This window comes from Nyctibius grandis, chromosome 4, assembly GCF_013368605.1.
Source record: "Nyctibius grandis isolate bNycGra1 chromosome 4, bNycGra1.pri, whole genome shotgun sequence".
In the NCBI taxonomy this organism is placed as follows: Eukaryota; Metazoa; Chordata; class Aves; order Nyctibiiformes; family Nyctibiidae; genus Nyctibius; species Nyctibius grandis.
Window position 1 is genome coordinate 15199856 of NC_090661.1, and position 19623 is coordinate 15219478.

At 38.5% G+C, this 19623-nt stretch overlaps 1 protein-coding gene across 3 annotated transcripts in view; it reads right to left on the reverse strand.

The window, feature by feature from the left end:
* Positions 1 to 2945: 2945 nt before the first annotated feature.
* The window catches only part of PIK3C2A (phosphatidylinositol-4-phosphate 3-kinase catalytic subunit type 2 alpha), a 53912-nt gene continuing 37234 nt past the window's right edge, over positions 2946 to 19623 (reverse strand). For all 3 annotated transcript variants that reach the window (XM_068400083.1, XM_068400084.1, XM_068400082.1), the window contains 18 exons: positions 19304 to 19492; positions 18736 to 18829; positions 18385 to 18479; positions 17879 to 18059; positions 16913 to 17017; positions 15776 to 15868; positions 15312 to 15441; positions 13634 to 13770; positions 12781 to 12950; positions 11500 to 11656; positions 10953 to 11062; positions 9614 to 9821; positions 6437 to 6561; positions 5915 to 6032; positions 5740 to 5821; positions 5193 to 5302; positions 4842 to 4967; positions 2946 to 4264 (listed from right to left, as the gene is read on the reverse strand). In XM_068400083.1, coding sequence (XP_068256184.1) covers positions 4148 to 4264; positions 4842 to 4967; positions 5193 to 5302; positions 5740 to 5821; positions 5915 to 6032; positions 6437 to 6561; positions 9614 to 9821; positions 10953 to 11062; positions 11500 to 11656; positions 12781 to 12950; positions 13634 to 13770; positions 15312 to 15441; positions 15776 to 15868; positions 16913 to 17017; positions 17879 to 18059; positions 18385 to 18479; positions 18736 to 18829; positions 19304 to 19492 — 2347 coding nt within the window. In that variant the 3' untranslated portion in view covers positions 2946 to 4147. The remainder of the gene's footprint in view (positions 4265 to 4841; positions 4968 to 5192; positions 5303 to 5739; positions 5822 to 5914; positions 6033 to 6436; positions 6562 to 9613; positions 9822 to 10952; positions 11063 to 11499; positions 11657 to 12780; positions 12951 to 13633; positions 13771 to 15311; positions 15442 to 15775; positions 15869 to 16912; positions 17018 to 17878; positions 18060 to 18384; positions 18480 to 18735; positions 18830 to 19303; positions 19493 to 19623) is intronic.

Sequence of the window (19623 nt, forward strand, 5' to 3'; positions counted from 1 at the left end):
GATGGCGGCGGCAGAAAAGAAGGAGCGACGCGAGGCGGCGGCTGCTCCCGCCCCACTTCCGCAGGAAAGGGCGGACCCGCGCCTAGCCCTGCCCCGCGCCCGCACGCCAGCCAATCAGTGGCGCTGGAGCGGAGCTGCGCTGCGCACGCCGCCACCCGAGGGCCGGCTGGCCCCGCGCTCCCGCGCAGCGCGGGCCGCTGGCGAGCGACGGGAGGGCGAGGCGGTGAGGGGCAGCGCTGGGCCCGCCCTCAGGGCGGGGGTCCCGGTTTGGTCCTAAAACCGACCAATTTTCCTGTCAGAGATTTTTCCTTTCAGCTAAGTCTCTTCTAAGTAACTGCACTTTCTGAAACTAACTGCATGCTTTGCAGCAGCGTCTGCTTCTGGGACTGATAACGCTCGAAGGTTGTAGTTAGCACTGGGGTAGCGGTAGGAATGGTTATGCAGAAAGGCTCTTGCTGTACTTATTCTTAGAGAAACCAAGGCCACTACTCAATTCCTCACTGATGTACAAGAGCTGTAGAAGGGTCACAACTCCAGGGAGGACATGGACAGGACAGTGTGACCCAAAGTTGACCAGCAAGGTATTCCATCCCATACACGTCATTCTCAGTATAAACTCAGGGAGATCACAAGGGTCTCGCTTTTTTTTCTGCTATGGCCAGTGTCTGAAGAGGACTCTGTCCCTCATCCTGCTGCCCCCGATCCCGATCCGTGCATCCCTGAATCCAGTTCCCATCCATCGCTGGGCCCAGCCTGGCCTTCCCAGAGCCTGCCCTGCAGGGCTGGTGGTGATGTGACTGACAGCAGGGGAGCTCGACTGCGGTTTTGTATATATTCTATATTTCTACTTATTTCCATTGTTATATTATACTTTTTCATTATTATAGTTTATTAAAAGTTTTAACTTTCGAACCTGTAAGCGTCTCTCCCTTTACTCTTTTCCTTCCCTTCTCAGGGGGGAGGAGGGTTAATAGAGGCATCTGCCATTGGTTTAATAGCCAGCCCAGCTTTAAACCCTGACAGGTGTCACCTGTGGCAGGCCAGCAGGTTCCCCCACCAGCCCCCGTGGACAGTGAAGACCAGCACACTTATTTTTTTTTCTCAGAATAGTGTTTAATGTACTTACAGGACAGTTACGGAGTCACATTTAACCCATCAGTACGGGCACGATGGAGGGCAATATTGTACATCTTTATAACGAGCTCGTTTAATTAAAGTATTTGGTTCTTACAGATATATAAAAAAGGAGGCCAAACTATGTGCTCTCACTGAATTTCATCACCTATAGCACTATCTTAGTCACAGTGTCGAGGAAGGAGCCCAGGGGAGGGGAAGGCGGCGGCGCTGCCCTGCCCTGCCGCAGGCAGTGGGCCCAAGGAAGGACCCCCGCGTTAAGGCAGGTGACGGGGATTTCTACCACAACCCTCCTTGTAAAAACAGAGAAAAGAACTTTTATTAAAGGTCGCACGTGCTTCCAGAGACAGGTAGTAGCTGTAGATCATAAAAAGGCAGTAATAAAAAATTTCAGTGCAAAGTTCTAGGTAATAGAGAAAAGGAAGAGGTCTTAGCGCAAGCTGTTAACTCTGAAATACCAAAACAAGGTCTGTATAGACAATTGCATTTCTGGCCTGCAGGTCATACATTGCATAAACATTTTTTTTCTTTTCATTAAACAAGATACAAAAAGCTGTTAAAACTATATTTTCAAGTACTTAGTGTACTGGTAAATTCCACCCCAATTGAATATTTTCCTCTTTCACAATTTTTTTTTTTGGGATGTAGTACATTAAAGTCTTATTGCAACAATCACTTCTTTTCTTAATTGAGAATAGTGCAAAGAGGTGCAAGCTTGGTGCTGTTCCTCTATGTGTGAGAAGAGGCCAAGGCCAGATCCCACAGACAGAATAAAAACCATGACCATAAAAAGCTTCAGCCAGGGACTATTTTGAAAAGGCAGGGAAAGGCACACAATGAGTTGAGCTATGAAGAAGATTAAATCAGAAGTCAGGACAAGTGCTAACAATAATACAGTACTATACATTTTTTCAGAGTCCAGACAACTGTTTAAAACTGCAAATCATTTTTTAAATGATTTTAGTTTATTTGTATTTTGTGCTGTAAGACACTGTGCTTTAATAGCAAACTGCAAAAAAGGCAGTACATATTGCTTTCATTTTTATTTCACAATGGAACGTTTCACAAAAACAGTAGTCTACTTCCTGTGTTTTAAGTGACTTGTGATTCTAATGATGGAATGGAGTAAGTCTCAAAAGCATCAAGTGAGCAGGAAATATATCTAGACAGTTATATAGTTTATTATTTACAGGCTATATACTAAATGAAAAATATGCAGAAGATGCCTAATAAAACTGGGATTTGGGATTTGTTAGTGCCCATTAGTATCAACCCAGTTTCTAACATTCAAGATATTCCTAGCTTTTTCTTAATTGTAATAATTCCTACGAAATTGGACCGTGAATAGCTTAGGCACCACAAGATTCAAGTTTACTTCTCTCTTCTGTATTGAAGGGAGATTGGTCAGTAGCAGGGTAAGGAAAATCAGATTATGAAATAGGTTTTTAGCGTTGGGTATATAGAAGGCTTTGCCTGAATTGTGTCTTCATTCATAGTTGAACATTTTACTTCAAAATTTCACTCTAGTCATAGTCAGTGGTGACTGTCTTGCTTCAAGATTCAGTGCTAAAGAAAAGTGTGCAACTCTACTCTATAGCTTTGTTTAGACAACATGATCATCCAAAACATTGAGTAAGGTGAATAGAAAGGCTACAGCTGTAGTGCTGAAACACCTCATCAAGTAACCAGTGGTATCAACAGGAGACAGTAAGTCACATTTGTACCCCACTGTCACAATACAGTTCAAATCTAATGTTCCTCGGAATCAAGTATTTTTTGGTGGAATTAATTCTTACTGCGAGTGAGAAATAGGTTGTTGTGTGAACTGTTAAAAAAAGTGACTGACTTCCTCTCTCAAAGCTCTGTTAATGCAACTCATTTCTGGCCTGTAATTCATTCAGCAGCTGTGCTTTTTAACTAGAGGCCATCCTTTACATGGAGGTGCAGGCCAGTAATTTAGTTGCAAATGCCGCTTTGGGATTTTAGTGTTTGAATCTGTTCCGCATTTAATCATGGCAGTATTTAAAAGTTCTAGCAATTAAGACATTTCAAAACACTGAGAAGCTGGGCGCATTTCCCACAGCACCACATTCCACCAGTCTTCACTCAGTTTTTGGAGATCATGGATAGAAGATAGAGTAGAAAAAAAATTTATATAAGTTGCACTAACTATGAAAATCAGTATAAGTGATGTTATTTGTAAATAACACACCTCAGGAAAAGACTTCCAGTAGGACCTGCAAGTTACCAGATATGAGAATGCTTCCCCTTTTTAAGGGGCTGAGAGTTAACTTGTATATACATTTAAATACCAGAAATGAGGTAAAAGAGAAGCATTTGAATTATAAGGCACCGTTATTTACAACTTCCATTATTGGCACTCACTCCAATAAGTCTCAGAGAAGCATGAATCTGGGATTAAATGCAACGCTAAGGAATTTTTCCAGCCCTTCAACCTTCATTTCTACAGGTGTGTGTGAAGCCACCAAAATTTTACCTGTCGCTGCTTCTGTGATGTCTATTTAGTAGTGGGAATGTAATCTTAAAAATGTCATTTTCTTTGATGTTCTCCAGCATCATGCCATGGATGACCAGTAACAAAAATTAAATGCAAAAATGCACTATATCCACGGGCCTAATGATTAACTTATGGTTTAACCAACCAGCATGGTCAAACTGTTCATCTTACTCTCATGGATTCGTTTAAAAACCCCCTCCCTTACCCACAACTCTAACATTACAATGATGCTTTGATAACACTCGCACAAGCATACACCAGGTTTTCTAGAACTCCTCCAAATTAGGCTACATGAACGTTGGTCCAACATATCTGTTGAAATGCAGAGTCTCTGATTTTTAAGATGTACAAATTACTCTTCAAGTAGGAAGATGCACAAAGCACAAATGTATACAATAGTCTGGTCTTACTCAGGTGTAGAACTGAGTTCACAGATAGGGTACAGCAGTTAGTCGATACCAGTTAACAGTTCTCCTTGCTCAAGTTTGAAGTCCTTTAGGGAGAGTGTAATTCCACCAAGAAAAAGTTCCACGTAACGATCTGCCCACTGAGCACACTTAACTGAAGTTCTCTCTGTTTCAGAGTCTCCATGCTATATCCACTGTACACGAGCTAGAAGATAAGTCAAGAATTTTGTGGTTATCCAAATGAAGTTACACAGATTGCCCTTTCTTCTGACTGCCTAGCCACTGATGGATGTCTTAGCTGCACATTACGACCATTCAGTATGTCTGTTTCTCAGAGGATGGGCTGAAGTACATCCATATTTTATTTTGTGCTCCCAACGTTAAGTGTTTAAAAGGCCCAGTATTTTTAGATTGAAGTACTGTTTGCATGCCAAGAATTCTGAATTCATTCTTTTCCACATTATGAATCAGGGAATCTGGGGGAAGATTCCTTTCCTCCTCCCCGTCACTCCTCAGAGCCAGTCTGAGAAATTTCTGCTTACTTGTAATAGTACATTTACCTACTCAGTTGGTTTGGGTTTTTTGGGTTTGGTGCTTTGTTTGGTTTGTTTGGTTTTGGTTTTGTTTTTTTGTTTTTTTTTTAAACAGTGCACAAAGTTTTTCAAACAAGTTCCTTTTCCACTTATATATCTTTGCAATTTGTTTAGACAATACTTTCATTACTGCTTAGAATCAGAGACAATAGCAAACCATAGGGAGTTACTACATAAATTTTAACTTGCCATTTCATTGAAAGTTGGATTTCTTGTCTTCCGGGAGATTTTGGTTTTGCGTTTGGATGTTTTGTGTGTATCTGGAAGTAAGTATGTTTTTACATAGGGATTTGGATCTGCACCATCTTCTGTAACCTACAAAGACAAGATAAAAAACTAGTTAGTGCACACCTATTTGAGTATTTGTTTTTAACTATCTAGAATTTGCAATCAAGCTGACCAAAAGCTGCAGTTAATTAAGCTGGCAGTTGGAAAATTTGGAGGAAGAGAGATAGTTTCACCATTCCTGCATCAACCTAAATCAAGGTAATTGACAAAATGGAAACGGTTTTTGGCAGTGAGCTCAGTATCTTTACTTACCAGGTCTTTAATGTGCATCACCATGATAAATAGAGTGCTATTTCTATATGATATGGATAGCTTCACTTCTCCTCCCACTTTGCCTGAGGTAGGACTTGATGGACTTGCATCTGAAAAAATATACAATTATGTCCTCTGTAATATTTGTACATTTTCATCAGTACTACACTAATTATATATGTGGGGAAAATACAAGCCTTAGACCAAGTTTCTGATTTTATTTCTAGTTCTCTAATAAAAGAGCAAGACCATAAGTTTCAAAGATTTTTGCATTCCCCTGTAAAAATCAACTTGGAGGTTTAGAGTAAAAACTTGAATAATTTAGTTAAGCCATAAGTAAGCCTAAGTGATCACATATATTGTTGCACTTTTTGGCATGTTTTTATTTCCTTGAAACTGTACGCAGGCATATTTCACAAGACAGCGATGCAAAGTTTTCAGCAAGGGAAAGTGAAAGGTAATTAAAAAAGATTTTAAAAACCCCCCACATTGTAAAGGTGTCATACTATAGTCATATTTATAAACATCCCCCAAAAACATCACCTACCTGTAGGTCTGGCTATTCCATCTATTCCTTCCACTTTGTCATCACGAAGTAATGGATGGAAAAAAGTATAAACAAGATCACACTAAATTTGGAAGAAACGTTACATATTAGTTTGCTAACAAGCACCAAAATCTGAAAAAGTTGCATTGGATTTGCTTAAGTTATTAGAACTCACTTCCGCCACCTCTGAAGAACTGTTCATCAGACTCTGTATGTAGCTGTTGAGCTCCACTTTTCTTTTGGCTGCTACATCTTTTATATGGGTTCTTCCCAGAACCATCTTGTTAGGAAAACTACAGGGGAAGAACAAGATAGAGTTTTCAGTTAATTTCTCTGAAATAAGTACAGTTAGATTTCATTGTCATTTCCATCCCCAAGTGCTGACATCCTTTCTTTTTATGTCAATCATGAGTGGAAACACAGCACACTAATAGGTAACAGCATCATAGAAAGGCAAGGAAACATTTATAGGTAACTGTTACAAGGGATATGACACACAGACTAAAGACACTGAGTTGCTCCTCTGGCTCTCCTCCTTAAAATTTAGACACAACAGTTTTCTCCCTTAATTGCCAACTCTGAGGTCTAGTTTGCCTCTCAGCAGTTTTGTCTCCATGTCACACTATTTCTCCTCCACCCAGCTGGGAGCAGTTTTGTTGCTTCCATTGTAATAGTGATGAGTGAGTTAGGAACATACCCTGGTAACTTCCAAAGAGGAAAGAGAATGCCAAGTTTGTTGTGGAGCTCCTGGAACTCATCAAATGTTCGGAAGACAAATGTTGGCTCAACTTGCCCTTCTCTCAAAACTCTCACGACATAGATCTGCCCAAAACACAAAAAAAACCCCCCAAAGATAAAAGTAGTAACAATATTAGAGAACTAACTTAATATAATTTTCTTAACAATTAACTCTTTCTACTATGGTGTCACGGTTTAAAGCTGGGCCAGCTATTAACCAGGTGGCAGATGCTCTCTGTTAACCCTCTCCCTCCCACTAAGGGAAAGGGAAAAGGGAGAGAGACTTATGGGTTGGAAAGTTAAAACAGTTTTAATAAACTATAATAATGAAAAAGAGTATAATAACAATAATAATAGAAATAATCAAATATATACAAATATATACAAATATATACAAAGCCAAGACTAAGAGCTTGGAAATCCTCCTCAGGCAGAGTTGCTCCCCCAGCACAGGCAGAGGGGAAAATGCAGTACCTCCCCCCAGCACGGGCAGAGGGGAAAATGCAATACCTCCCTGCCATCACACCTGCAGGCTTTTAACTGGAAACTGGCAAAGCTGGTACCAATCAGTGGGAGGCAGGAGGGCCCCTCCCTCCTGGGCCCCACCTCCAGGAGGCAGTGGGTTAGTGATAAATAGGAAAGTGAGAATGACATGTATGGGATGGAATACCTCGTTGGTCAATCTTGGGTCACCTGCCCTATCTGCTCCTCCCTGCAGGTGCGACCCCCCTTCGGCTCTTCACTCATAAGCAGTGAGGAATTTAGCAGTGACCTTGGTTTCTCTAAGACTAATTGGCCTGGTTTGGGCCAAACCAGGACATATGGTAATCCTTCTCCTGCATACATATCCCAGTAACAGTGCTTGCACTTTATAGTAGAGTTAGAATTACAAATAGCCCTACTGTAATGCAAAGTAACATCACATAATCTTCCCGTAATGTAGATCCATATCTGACAGGGGGAATAAAAGTCGTTGAGGCTAAGCTGTCCACATTCTCCCTTTCAAGACTCATTGTAAGTTCATACTGTATAGCAGGTGTATAAAATTTTAAGACATCAGTGCGGGATTACATCTAGACATGTATCTGTGGGGCTAGAACTACCACAAAACTTTTCAGGTGTGGATATGGAGGAAACTAATGCCTAATTTTTTTCAATCTAATTATCTCGAGATTCTAAAGGATTCCACTTTTAAAGCGATCCTTTGGTAGGCAGATGCAAGTGTACTGCATTACATAAAAGGAATTTTTAAAAATACTGGGGGTACATTCCCAGGATGCAGCTATTCACATTATTATGAAAGGGAAATGAAGGTTGAGAAACTACACAGAAAATTCAATTCAATGGACTCATTTTATGGGCAGATGAGTTAACGTATATTTAAAAAATGTGCAACTGGGAAGAGCTTTGAAAATCTAGACAGAAGGACACTACATCTTAATAGTTTCCTGGAAGATAAGAGGCTGTTTTGGCTTAGACCAGGAGTGCTCAAATACATTTATCGTATAGTGATTCAGTACAAAGCTCTTCTTCACTTCTAGCATTATTCAGCTTTGTTCTACCTTCCCCAGCTGGCGTCTTACCAGATTAAGACATTTACAGCAAATACAACTTCGAAAGAGATGTACATTTGCATATATCAATATAGCTCACTTTTTAAGCAACTTGAGGAAAATGTAACTTGAGCTGGCTATTCTAGGCCAGCAAACAGCAGTAGAGAAGTAAAAAAAAAAATAAATAAATTGAAGATGGTTACACGTCTGCATAGGAATACAAATATTAATACAAGTCTTAAAGTGTAGCCCAGGTCTACCAAAATCCTGAGGGCAAATTGTAATGCTTGCTGCCTCTAGCAGGACTGACTAGGAGTGTAGGTGCATTAATACAGGAAATTATGCTTTTACTTAGGAGAAGGAAATACCACTTTAATGGAAGGTCAGAACAAAAACAGATAGTGTTTGACTTAATGACTCCTATTGAGGAAGGAGCCATTTTACAGAAGGCAGCTACATAAGCACATAAACATGACTCAAATCCCTGTTTTTTAAAATCACCTCTATCAGCACTACTTCTGCCCTTTCTGCTTCCTTCTAGATCCTTTTCAAGAAGTATCTTCACTCTAAAGAAAATTATTGGATGCTAAAAATACCAATCTGTACTCTAGCAGTCCTGTGGTTGGTTTACCCTGGCCAGTACTTAAGCACCCACACAGCTGCTTGCTCACTCCCACCCCCTCACCAATAGGAGGGGGGAGAGAAGAAGAGCAAAAGCAAGAAGACCCGTGGGTTGAGATAAAGACAGTCCTTGAGAGGGGAGGTGACGCAAAGACAATCTCTCACCACCTCCCACAAGCAAACCTGTGCCCAGCCAGTCCCCAAGCAACATCCACCTTGGAAGGCAACATCCTCCCACCCCCCTGCTTTCTCCCTCTACCCCCAGTTTTTATTGCTAAGCATGACATTATATGCTATGGAGTATCTCTGGCCAGTTTGGGTCAGCTGTCCCTGCTATGTCCCCTCCCAACTCCTTGCCCACCTACAGCCTACTCACTGCAGGGGGGGCACGGGTAAAGTGGAAGAAAAATAGAAAGCCTTGCCACTGCACAAGCACTGTTCAGCAACAGCTAAACCCATGGTGCATTATCAACACAGTTTTAGTAAAACATCCAAAACACAGCACTCTGTGGGCTGCTGTGGAGAAAGATAACTCCATCTCAGCCAGAGCCAAAGAACTCTGTTCTTCTCCAGAAGCAAGCAAGCAGGCCCATTCCCATCTAGATTTCAATCAAGGGTTTTGTTTTTACTTTCAAGTCATCCACAGTGGGGCTTAGTTTTGGGTGTTGACTAAGTGTGGTTTCTATGCTCCCATTATAGTCAAATCAGTCAGACTTCAGAAAACTCTACAGCACCCAACTGAACAAGTAAGTATCTTTAGCTGTATTTACTAAATCTCTGTCAATAAAGGGAACCTAGTTGTCTACCTCAAAGCTAGCTACTTAAGGCTAAACAAGGCAAGCTTCCCCTGGACTAATTCTCTGTGATTAAGTACTGAATTTATGGCAAGAAGGAGAATGGATCTTGTTGGAAGAAAATGAACAGTATCTTCAACTGAGGGGAAACAGATTCCACATACTTACATAGTGTTTATCTGGGTTATATCTCTTCTGATACGTAAACACAGACACTTGTTTGATTCTGCCATCTTGTTTAAGAGAATATGTTTTAGCAGAAAATGAGAGGATGGGTTCATCATTAGAGGGTAGACCTGAGAAACGCAGCTGAGCCAAATTGTGAATGAAGAAATTAAACTTTGTGGCAACACTTCCCAGACTGGATTCAATCAACCTAGAAAAGAAAAAACATCAAATACTAGAGCACATGTCAGAACACACAAGAAGTAGTTCTGTTAATGAATCAGACTTCAGTCTAAGAAAAATAAAAAACAACTTCTTACTGACAGAGAAACAGGTTTTAAACTAAAAAGTGATCAATGGGCTACATTAATAGCATCTTATCAGCATTTAACAGAAGATTCAGTATCAAAACTCTGGAATGGGTTGTTATCCAAGAAGTGAAGTCTTTGGTCCAGAGTTGGTAAAAAAGCTACATGCATACTACTGCAGTTTCACAGAATCACAGAATGTTAGGGATTGGAAGGGACCTCGAAAGATCATCTAGTCCAATCCCCCTGCCGGGGCAGGATTGCCTAGACCATATCACACAGGAACGCGTCCAGGCGGGTTTTGAATGTCTCCAGAGAAGGAGACTCCACAACCTCTCTGGGCAGCCTGTTCCAGTGTTCAGTCACCCTCACCGTAAAGAAGTTTTTCCTCATATTTAAGTGGAACCTCCTGTGTTCCAGCTTGCACCCATTGCCCCTTGTCCTGTCAAGGGATGGCACTGAGAAGAGCCTGGCTCCATCCTCTTGACACTTGCCCTTTACATATTTATAAACATTAATGAGTTTCCCCCGTATATTTAAAATGAAGTACAATAACACATTTTGTAACACACAGCAACAACTCAGTTGCACTATATATACACATCCCCCTGCTTGCTACACTGGAGCATCATCCCTCCCTCCCCAGTGTGCAAAAGCACTTCTTGAAAGAGAGAACTTCTTTACATGCATTACAAGGTTCCCGCCATATACACTGCTATTAAGCAGTTTAGGATGCATTCAAAATGCAAGTCTCAAACAGCCAAACAGAATTATCTGCTCTCAGTATTTCAAACAAAATTTTTTGCACAAGGCTACCCGTAAAGGCAAAGTATTTTAACACAACCATTAATCTTATATGAAACTGATCTTATTTATGTACTTCATGAGTTAACTAATATTTTATGACTGTACACTGTAACTATTCAACTTCTACAGACATGTTTGTGAACATTCTTGGTGCATTTTTTCATAGCAGAAACTTCCCATTAAGAGAATGATGATGGTAGATATTTTAGTTTTCACTTATCCAGTACCTTGTAAAGAAAATGGTAGCTTCTGCATCTGTTGTTTGGGGCTGGAGAGCATCCTGGACATACTTCAAGTCCTGAACTCCGCTTAGTTCTGGTAACCCAGAAGCAAGCATCTGCAGGAATTTACAGTTTTAATGCAATAAAACAAATACAATTTTACACTGAAATGATTAAAACTCATAGACTATCAAGCTCATTTGAAGCTGCACTAACTTGCTAATGCTAACAGCAATAGCCAATAATTACTTACAATCAACAGTTATTCCCTTCACCATTTCTGCTGAGTTAAAAGCAGTTAGAACACTTTGCAGGGTAACTTATGGTATCTTCTTAATTTTAAATTCTCAGTAAACAGGTAGGTAGTAAAAAAAAAAAAAAAAAAACAGCTTAAAAGAAAAATCCAAATACAACCTTCCTAAAAAGTACTTCTGATGTTTCTGGCTTTTAAAAGCATGCATTAGGAGTTTCTGCAGCATAAAAAGCATAGCATTTAATACAATCCAACAAGAGAGATCTATCAAGTTTCAGTTGAATTTAATAAAATTATTACCAATGAAAGTAGGTTAAGGAAGAGGTTTGCATGTTTTCTTATCAAATTGTAAGCTTGACAACAGAGATCCACGAACAACTGAAAGCGAATAGTGGGTTTTTCACCACCATTGATGACATAAGCCATATCCGATGTTAGCACAAAAGGAGCTCGATCCCTGTTCAAAGAGCATAGAATTCATAAGTTAGTTATAAGGTCTATTCACTTTGTCATGTGCTTCCTCCTCCCTTCCATTCCCACCCCGAGGTAATTATATGAAATAATCCAGTAATGCCATTGTACTTTTTTGGGTTGGGTTCACTTGCTAAGTACTATCTCAGATTCCCAGCACATTCACATGGTACTGGACCTACAGCAGATCTCCTGGAGCAGCACGTGGAAGCCAGGTTACCTTACAATGCCTTCTACCCCTCGTTTCTAGAAGCCATAACACACCAAAACAAATGTAATGACTATATTATCACCTGACTAAAACATAACTCCTCTATCCTGGATATAGATTATCTTCCCCTATATAGAGGGGCAGTAAATACAAACTTGCTGTTCACTCTTGTATAACATTGACCTTCACTACTGTTTTTATGAGCCAGAGTCTGTTCTCATTTGTTTCACACTCAGATATTCAGACGATGTAAAGGTTCTGGCATTCAATTTCTCTGGCACTCAATTCATTCATAAAGTTTACCTAAGGAGCATACAATACATAATTGCATGAATATAGCTAAAAAGGTGAAACTACACTACAGTTTTATCCAATATTCCTAGAAAAGCATGACACCAAGATTTGTGTTAGATGTAAGGCTCCCAACAGCAATAAAAAGTTATATTAATCTTTTCCTGTACCAAAATACTTGGCTTTCATAACTACTGTGAAGAAATTCCCATTGAGATTTGCCAAGTGTGTATAGCACAAAGCTCTTAAGGAATGAATGCAGTTTGGAAGCACTGAAGTTAAATGATGTTTAGGAGACCAAATTCCTTATTTCAATCTACCAGTAGGTAGAACAGTAACTTTATTTGAAAGCTATGCCTATGCGCTTTGACTTAAAACAGTTCTAGAGATCAAAATATGGAAACAGGAAGCTGGAGCCTTTTCAAAATTAATTCTACACAGTTAAGTTTGAATGCATTCTGGAAACTGTGGTTAAATTGGAAGATATTTGCTTCATAATGCGAACAGCAGATAAGAGAAATTTAAAAGTTAATGCTTAGAATTATAATGCTTATAAAAATATACTAAAAACCACTTAATTCTCTACATTGCTCAGTTACAGAAAATACCTTTTAAAGCTACCAAACATTTGTGCATGACCCAAAAATTTTCCAAAGTCGATGTGAAACATATGCCCTGTGTTTCGGAGCATTATGTTATCATTGTGGCGGTCACAAATTCCCAATACATAAGTAGCTACACAGCATCCTGCACAAGAGTAAATGAAGTTTTCTGAAGCCTGGGAGGGAGAGAAAAAAAGTGAATTGAGATCAAATGTCAGTGCAAAAACATCACGCATGCATTCAACAGTCAATCTTGACAAGGGTAAAATCCAAGCCAGACAACACAGGCCCTAAAATTTGCTTTTTTCCAAAACAGTGTTCTTCAAACAGATAGCTTTGCAAAAATCTTCAGACATCACTTTCCAGCAAAAATGGTTGTTTTGTTTTTCAAATAAATGAAAGAGAAAAGAGCAGTTGAAGACAAATCACAAAAAGAAATAAGTATGTTAGCAGAGAAAATAAAAGGGTACAAGATTTATTTTTCCAATGTGTTGTAACAGCGTTGCAGCTAAAAGAAAACATTTTATTTTTTGAATCCCATTTGCTAGTGTAAGAGGCCACTGCTCCTATACCACAATTAAGAGCAGCCACCATTCCTCCCTATCTTAAATTTGACGTACATTTTTTCCATATCCAATAAAAACTCCTGATGTGAATCCTGAGCATCCATCTGGCTCCTTTTTAGTTATATAAGGGATTTTAATTTTCTCTTTTTCAAGTATAGGAAAAGTTAAGTTTCCTAAAGATTTAAAACAAAAATTTCAATGGAAGATCTGGAATAAGAACTTCTTTCTTTAATAAGATGGTATTTATCCCTTTAAAAATATCTTAAAAAAAGAACAACACTGAAAAAAGTTACCTTTTCATATTCCTCCTCTGTAGGATTATACTTTCGCAACCATTCTGCCAGAGGCTTGTCTTTAAAAGAACCTGTCACTCCATATTCCACTTGAATTTTCCTAAGTGTATCTGAAGCAGGAACAAGCTCTACCATGCCTTTATATAAAATATAATAAAGTGTATTTAACCATCTCCTTAAGTTACACTGCATTTTCATTATTCAGTAGAAACTTTCTTGACAACGATGGATTTTATAACCTTAGACTAACTTCTTTCAAAACCCAGCTAGGTGTAAAAATAGTGCTATTAGTCTACTACGCATTTCCACAAGACTATATTACAAAGCATATCATGAAACACATGTAGCAATCCAAGTCAGGCTTACTTTACCAGAATTAGTTACAGCTGCTAGAACGCACATACAAATTATACTTTGAATAATTACTTTCTACTACATAAACTAACATTGGTCTATCAGCAAAAACTGCAAAATATTTTGATGCTGACATTTCTCATACACTGACACTTAAGTAATCTGGTAACTTTAACTGCTGTCAAGTGTTGAAACAGACCAGACTGTTGCTCCAGAAATAAGGCAGTGGGCTTTACATGTGCCCTTATTTTGGAGGTACCATTTACTAAAAATATTTATATAGCTAAATCATAAAAAGAAAACATTTATTTGATTAACAGAATTTTCCTTCTATCTTGGCAAGAGCTACTAAAGGCAGATCTGTAATTCACATCCATTTTTCTTTTTTACTTTAATCCTTTAAGTACTTTAGGAATACTAATATTAGCAGCAGCAAAAAAAATGTAACATGCTACGCAATCAAGTCATAATTCAAAGGAGGAAGAAAAGCCACCTGTTTCTCCAAGAAGCAAGTCTTACATAAATAAAAGCTTTTTGTTTGGTTTTGATAATCTAAATTTCCAACGTTTCCATGTATAAAAGTTTTCATCATGCTGTTCTAGCATCTGACTAAAGAAATATTTAAGTTATTATTTATCTTGTTAAAGATCCTGTGGTTCCTATTGGCTAACTCTAGAGAATTAGTGAAAACTAGCAAAAAACATGTTCAAGGTGCAGGGCAGTATTTACACTCAAACTTAAGAGTTCTGTGACCTAGTTTCAAACCAAAAAGACAGCCTCACATTCCCAAGGAACTTTTACCAGCATATGACACTAATTCTGGTAGACAGTGTGTGTGTGGGTGTTTTAAAATTTTTCTTCTTTTTGCACATTTCAGTACATGACTGACACTCCCTGACTCAACTGCAGCAGATTCCAAATACTTTAGAATTCCAGTTTTGACTCGAATACTTTCTTTCACCATAACTAAACTTCCAGAATCAGGATTGCTATGGCACCATTATTTTTGTGTGTTGCAGTAAGGGCATCGAGAGAAACCTTAGGTTTTATCAGTATATTTACTTGTTTGCACCACTGTTCATTGACAACAGAACATGTAAGAATCTCAGGATTCCAGAGAAGAAACACATTTAAATGCAACTCAGCCACCAGGAAATTCAGAGCAATTTAACTTGCTATACTCCTGAGTACTGAAGTTCCATGGAAGGCTTCTGGCCTTCCACTGTTTCTTGGGCCTGCCTCTGCACAGAAATTTTTCACTATTGGTGTGACAAAAAAATTGAAGCGAGGGAACAAAGATTATAGGCAGCATCTGGTTTTGCACCTCGGTCTTTTCCAGTTGAGAGACACTTGAAGATAACCATCCGTAGATCCAGTCCCTCCTGCAGCCAGATCTTATCCATAATCTTAATCATTTGTAAAGCCAACATATCTTGTCTCAGATCTTCTCCAACCTTAAATGGAAAAATAAAAGTTACCTAGAGACGTAATATGCTTTCAGCAAAACTAAACTTCAGATTTTAATTGCTTTATGTTTCTAGGAAGTGATATGTTATGCTACTTACTTCCTCATAGCTACACCCTTAAGAGAAATAGGCTACATTTAAGCTTTCACATGCAGTAGACTGACTTTCACATTTCACAACCCGTTCAGACGTTGGTTTCTAGATACACAGGAGCAAACTCACAAAATAACTAGGCTTATTGGTCTATGCTCAAGTTAATTGATACCAGTGAAACAGTGATTATCATTCAACTTTTTTTCTCCAACACAAATGTAAGGCCTACCTTAAACATCACATTAATTTCTTCTCCCAGAGGGTCTGCATTTATCAGTGCAACTTTCAGTGGTACTGCATTGGAACTGAAGAAAGAACATGCCTACAAGTAGAGTTAGTGTTAATACTCAAGAAGAACTATTCCTGCTAGCCCAGAAAACACGACATTCTGACAAGAAGCAGGTTTGACACACAATGTGCCTATTCAGACTTCTAGCATTGCAATTGTGGCGAATACATGCTTCCCCTGAATAAAGAGCCCTTTGGCTGTTACTTGTTGAATTCTTGTACAAAAGCCAATAGTGCTACACAGTGATGTTTCATACATTTTGAAGGGAAGAGTGAATAAAACATGGATAAATATTTTATCAGCAGCTTTTTTTGAAACCTACAAGATATTATTAAAAAATGGGTATTTGCACGTTTCACAGTATTTTCTCATTTATCTACTTTCAAGTACAAACTCATGATTTAATAGTTACAGTAGAAAAAGAAAGCAAGACTGTCTCTCCACACAATATTAAATCCAGTGTTCCCAGACCTTTAGATTCTCAGTCCTGCATGATGATGTAATCACAACTGATTGAGCTGATATTGTGAAACCTTTCAGGGTTCTGGAAAAATAATTTACCTGCTTCTCCTACATTATTACTTGCTGGACCTTCACAATACAATAAAGCTACTGTCTGCCTCTCTGGATTCAGTGCATCCCTTTGACACAGCCAGTAACAGGTAGTTTCACTTATTTCACAGTATCTACTAATTGTTTGAACTTTATAGCCTTGCTCAATTTTTTCTTTCAATTACTACTGCAAACAGAACTTTTTCATGCACTTTGAATAGTCCCCTGCTTCAGTATAACCAAGATTGTTGATCTCAAAAGAGACAGGGTCTGAAGAAATAGTAAGTTATTACAAATATATATTTTTTTAATACAAGTACCTTCATTGGTTTTACACAAGTATTTGTAAAAATTTTATCCTTGCTCAGCTAATTTCACTGCCTTGTTCAATCAGAATTTTTAATTAAAACCCTCCCCCCGGTGTAAGGAGCTTTCAAGCACCTCAGTTGATTTTTTTCTATTTGTAAAAGCTTTGCCTATATGTAATTTTTACAGAAAGGTCTTGAAACTCTGAATGTGCAGTACCTTAATATTTAGCTCTTTTGCCACAAGACTGGGACTGAGAGGCAAACGGCATTTGTTCTTCAAGAAAAATAACTGCACACGTTCCATACCATTTTGCAAGGCAGCCTGCGGACAAAAGGAAAAAAAAAAAAAAAAAATCAGCTGACATTTTCTTAACTAGAGCATCTACAGAAAACTTTCAGACAAACTTATCCTGAAGCCAATGTTTTGGGGAGGTTCAGGTTGGACATTAGGAAGAATTTCTTTTCAGAAAGGGTTATTAGACATTGGAATGGACTGCCCAGGGAGGTGGTGGAGTCACCATCTCTGGATGTCTTTAAGAAAAGACTGGACATGGCACTTAGTGCCGTGGTCTAGTTGACAGGGTGGTGTCAGGGCAACGGTTGGACTCGATGATCCCTGAGGTCTCTTCCAACCTGGTTGATTCTGTGATTCTGTGATTCTGTGAACTCCTCAGTGTCAAAGGAATGCTAGAAATTATAACTGCTGGTTTAACTATTAAAAATACATAAGCCTAGCAGCTCAACACTGATATCACACAAGTTTGTGGGTTTTGTAAGTTTGGTTTGTTTTTTTTTTTTTGACTGAACCAGCTGATAGCATCCTACTCCATCAAACTGTACGTTCATATTATTAGCATATAACCAGATATCCCATTCTTTTGCATAGGGGGATCATTCTTCAGCAGTAATAGGTTTAAATCCAGTTCCAGTTTATTGTACACAGAAATCATCCTACTTTCTTACCCTATCACCTCACACAATCTTATGTTTCAGATGCCAACAAATTTGACAAAACCTATCAAATTTATTAAGCCATTACCTCGTTAAAATGTAGAGCGGTAGATTCATAAATTTTCCTATATATTATATATAACATTTTATTGAACTTAGACTAAAAAGGCAGTTAAGTGGATTGTTTTGAGGGTATACTCAGTCTAATCTTCCTAAGGAATTTTATACACACCTGCCGAGCAGATCCACTTGTTTGCTTTACTCTTTCTGCTACCATTCCAAAAAGCTGCACCAGTCTGGTCTGCTTCTCGAGCTCTTCCCTCAGCCTTTTTCCACAGACTGAAAGAAAAGCTCCAAGAATTTGCTCATACCTTACACCAAACTTTGTATCATACAGTGTATCCTTAAGAAGCCTGAAATAAAGGATTTAAGTTAAATTTTCCTAAGGAAAATACGGCAAACAATGCAATACTAAGACATTAAAATATTTTAATGAATTGGTTCTATATATATCCAAAGTTAATGATATACAGGATATAAAAGGAAAGAAGTTTTTGCCTCGTAGAGGCACTGTCTCTTTTTTCATCAAAAAAACCCAACCAAGATCTGTATTTTGTGTACTCTCCATTCATAACATTCATTGTTATGAGCTACGATATTAAGAAATAATATTTTCTTCCTGGAAGTATTAATCTTATAGTAAACATTAAGTGAACAGTGGAATACAGAACATCTTACCAATATAGGTAGTGCGCTATTCGAATGCTTCCCAGTGCCCGAGCCAAAAGAAATTTGACAAGAGCACTGTCAAGGTAGGTTTCATACTTCAATGCCTAAATATAAAGAAAATTAAATAAATCAGGTCTGGATTTAATTCTAGATGAAGACTGAGATTTTACAACTAATGCACAGGCAGAATCACCACAAATCCATACGACAGTCACAGAGCGATTATTTACTCATATTGTTTTCCATACATGCGTTAAGTACAGAGGCATGCAATTGCACTTCTGCTACTAGTAATAAGCAATTCCTTTGGGTTTTCAAGAACAAAAAAATTCAAACTTCAGTGTAGGCAGAAAGCCCTACCTGCACAAACTGAGGGAGGAAATCTGTTAACTCATCATCACTTAATGTCTCTATCCAATTCACAGCTGTATTTCGTACTTCCTGATCAGCAAACCTAAAAAGTCACCACAAATCCACACTAAGTTTATTCTGTTCATGCAGGATATTTTTTTTCTTTTTTGAGATCAGCTAGATACAAAAGAACCAATATAAAGTCTTTAACAGCTCAATAAAGGACCTACAAGTTTGAGGCCCTTCATTACCTAAGATGCAAACACATGTGCGTGTTCAGGACAAGCATACTAATCTCTCAAAAGTTCAGTCTTGATAGCTTGGCTGGATAGCTTGCTCTCCTGTCGCAAATTAGATTTCAAATCCTAACCACTATTGCTATTCTTTCACTACATGACTCGGTTAAGCCTACATGAATAAAGTAAGCATGTGTTCTTCAAAATTTCAAATAATTTTGGTTTTGCTACAAGAATTTCAGCAATATTTTCCACAAGAATGCCATTCAGAATCTTCTACTGAAAAAAAGTCATTTCATGCACAACACACGTACCCCACCTATTTAGATTGTTTTTCTTACTTTGAATCAAGTAGTTCCAGTGCAGCTAAGGGTGATAAAGGAGGCCACTGCTGAAGTAATGAATATATTTCTGGAAGACTTGCCCAGTCCCAGTGAGGAGCACTAACCAATATTTTTGGTAGGCTACTAGTATGACTATGACAATAATGTCTCTTCTCCCACAAAAATTCTTTATCTTCTTTTGATAGCCTGCAGACAAAAGCATTTCAGTTCATAATGCACTTTACAGACCATCACTTGAATAACCCCAATGCTACTGGTCATTTTATACATACAGATAATTTAATACACAAACCGGAATGAAATTAATGTGGCTATTT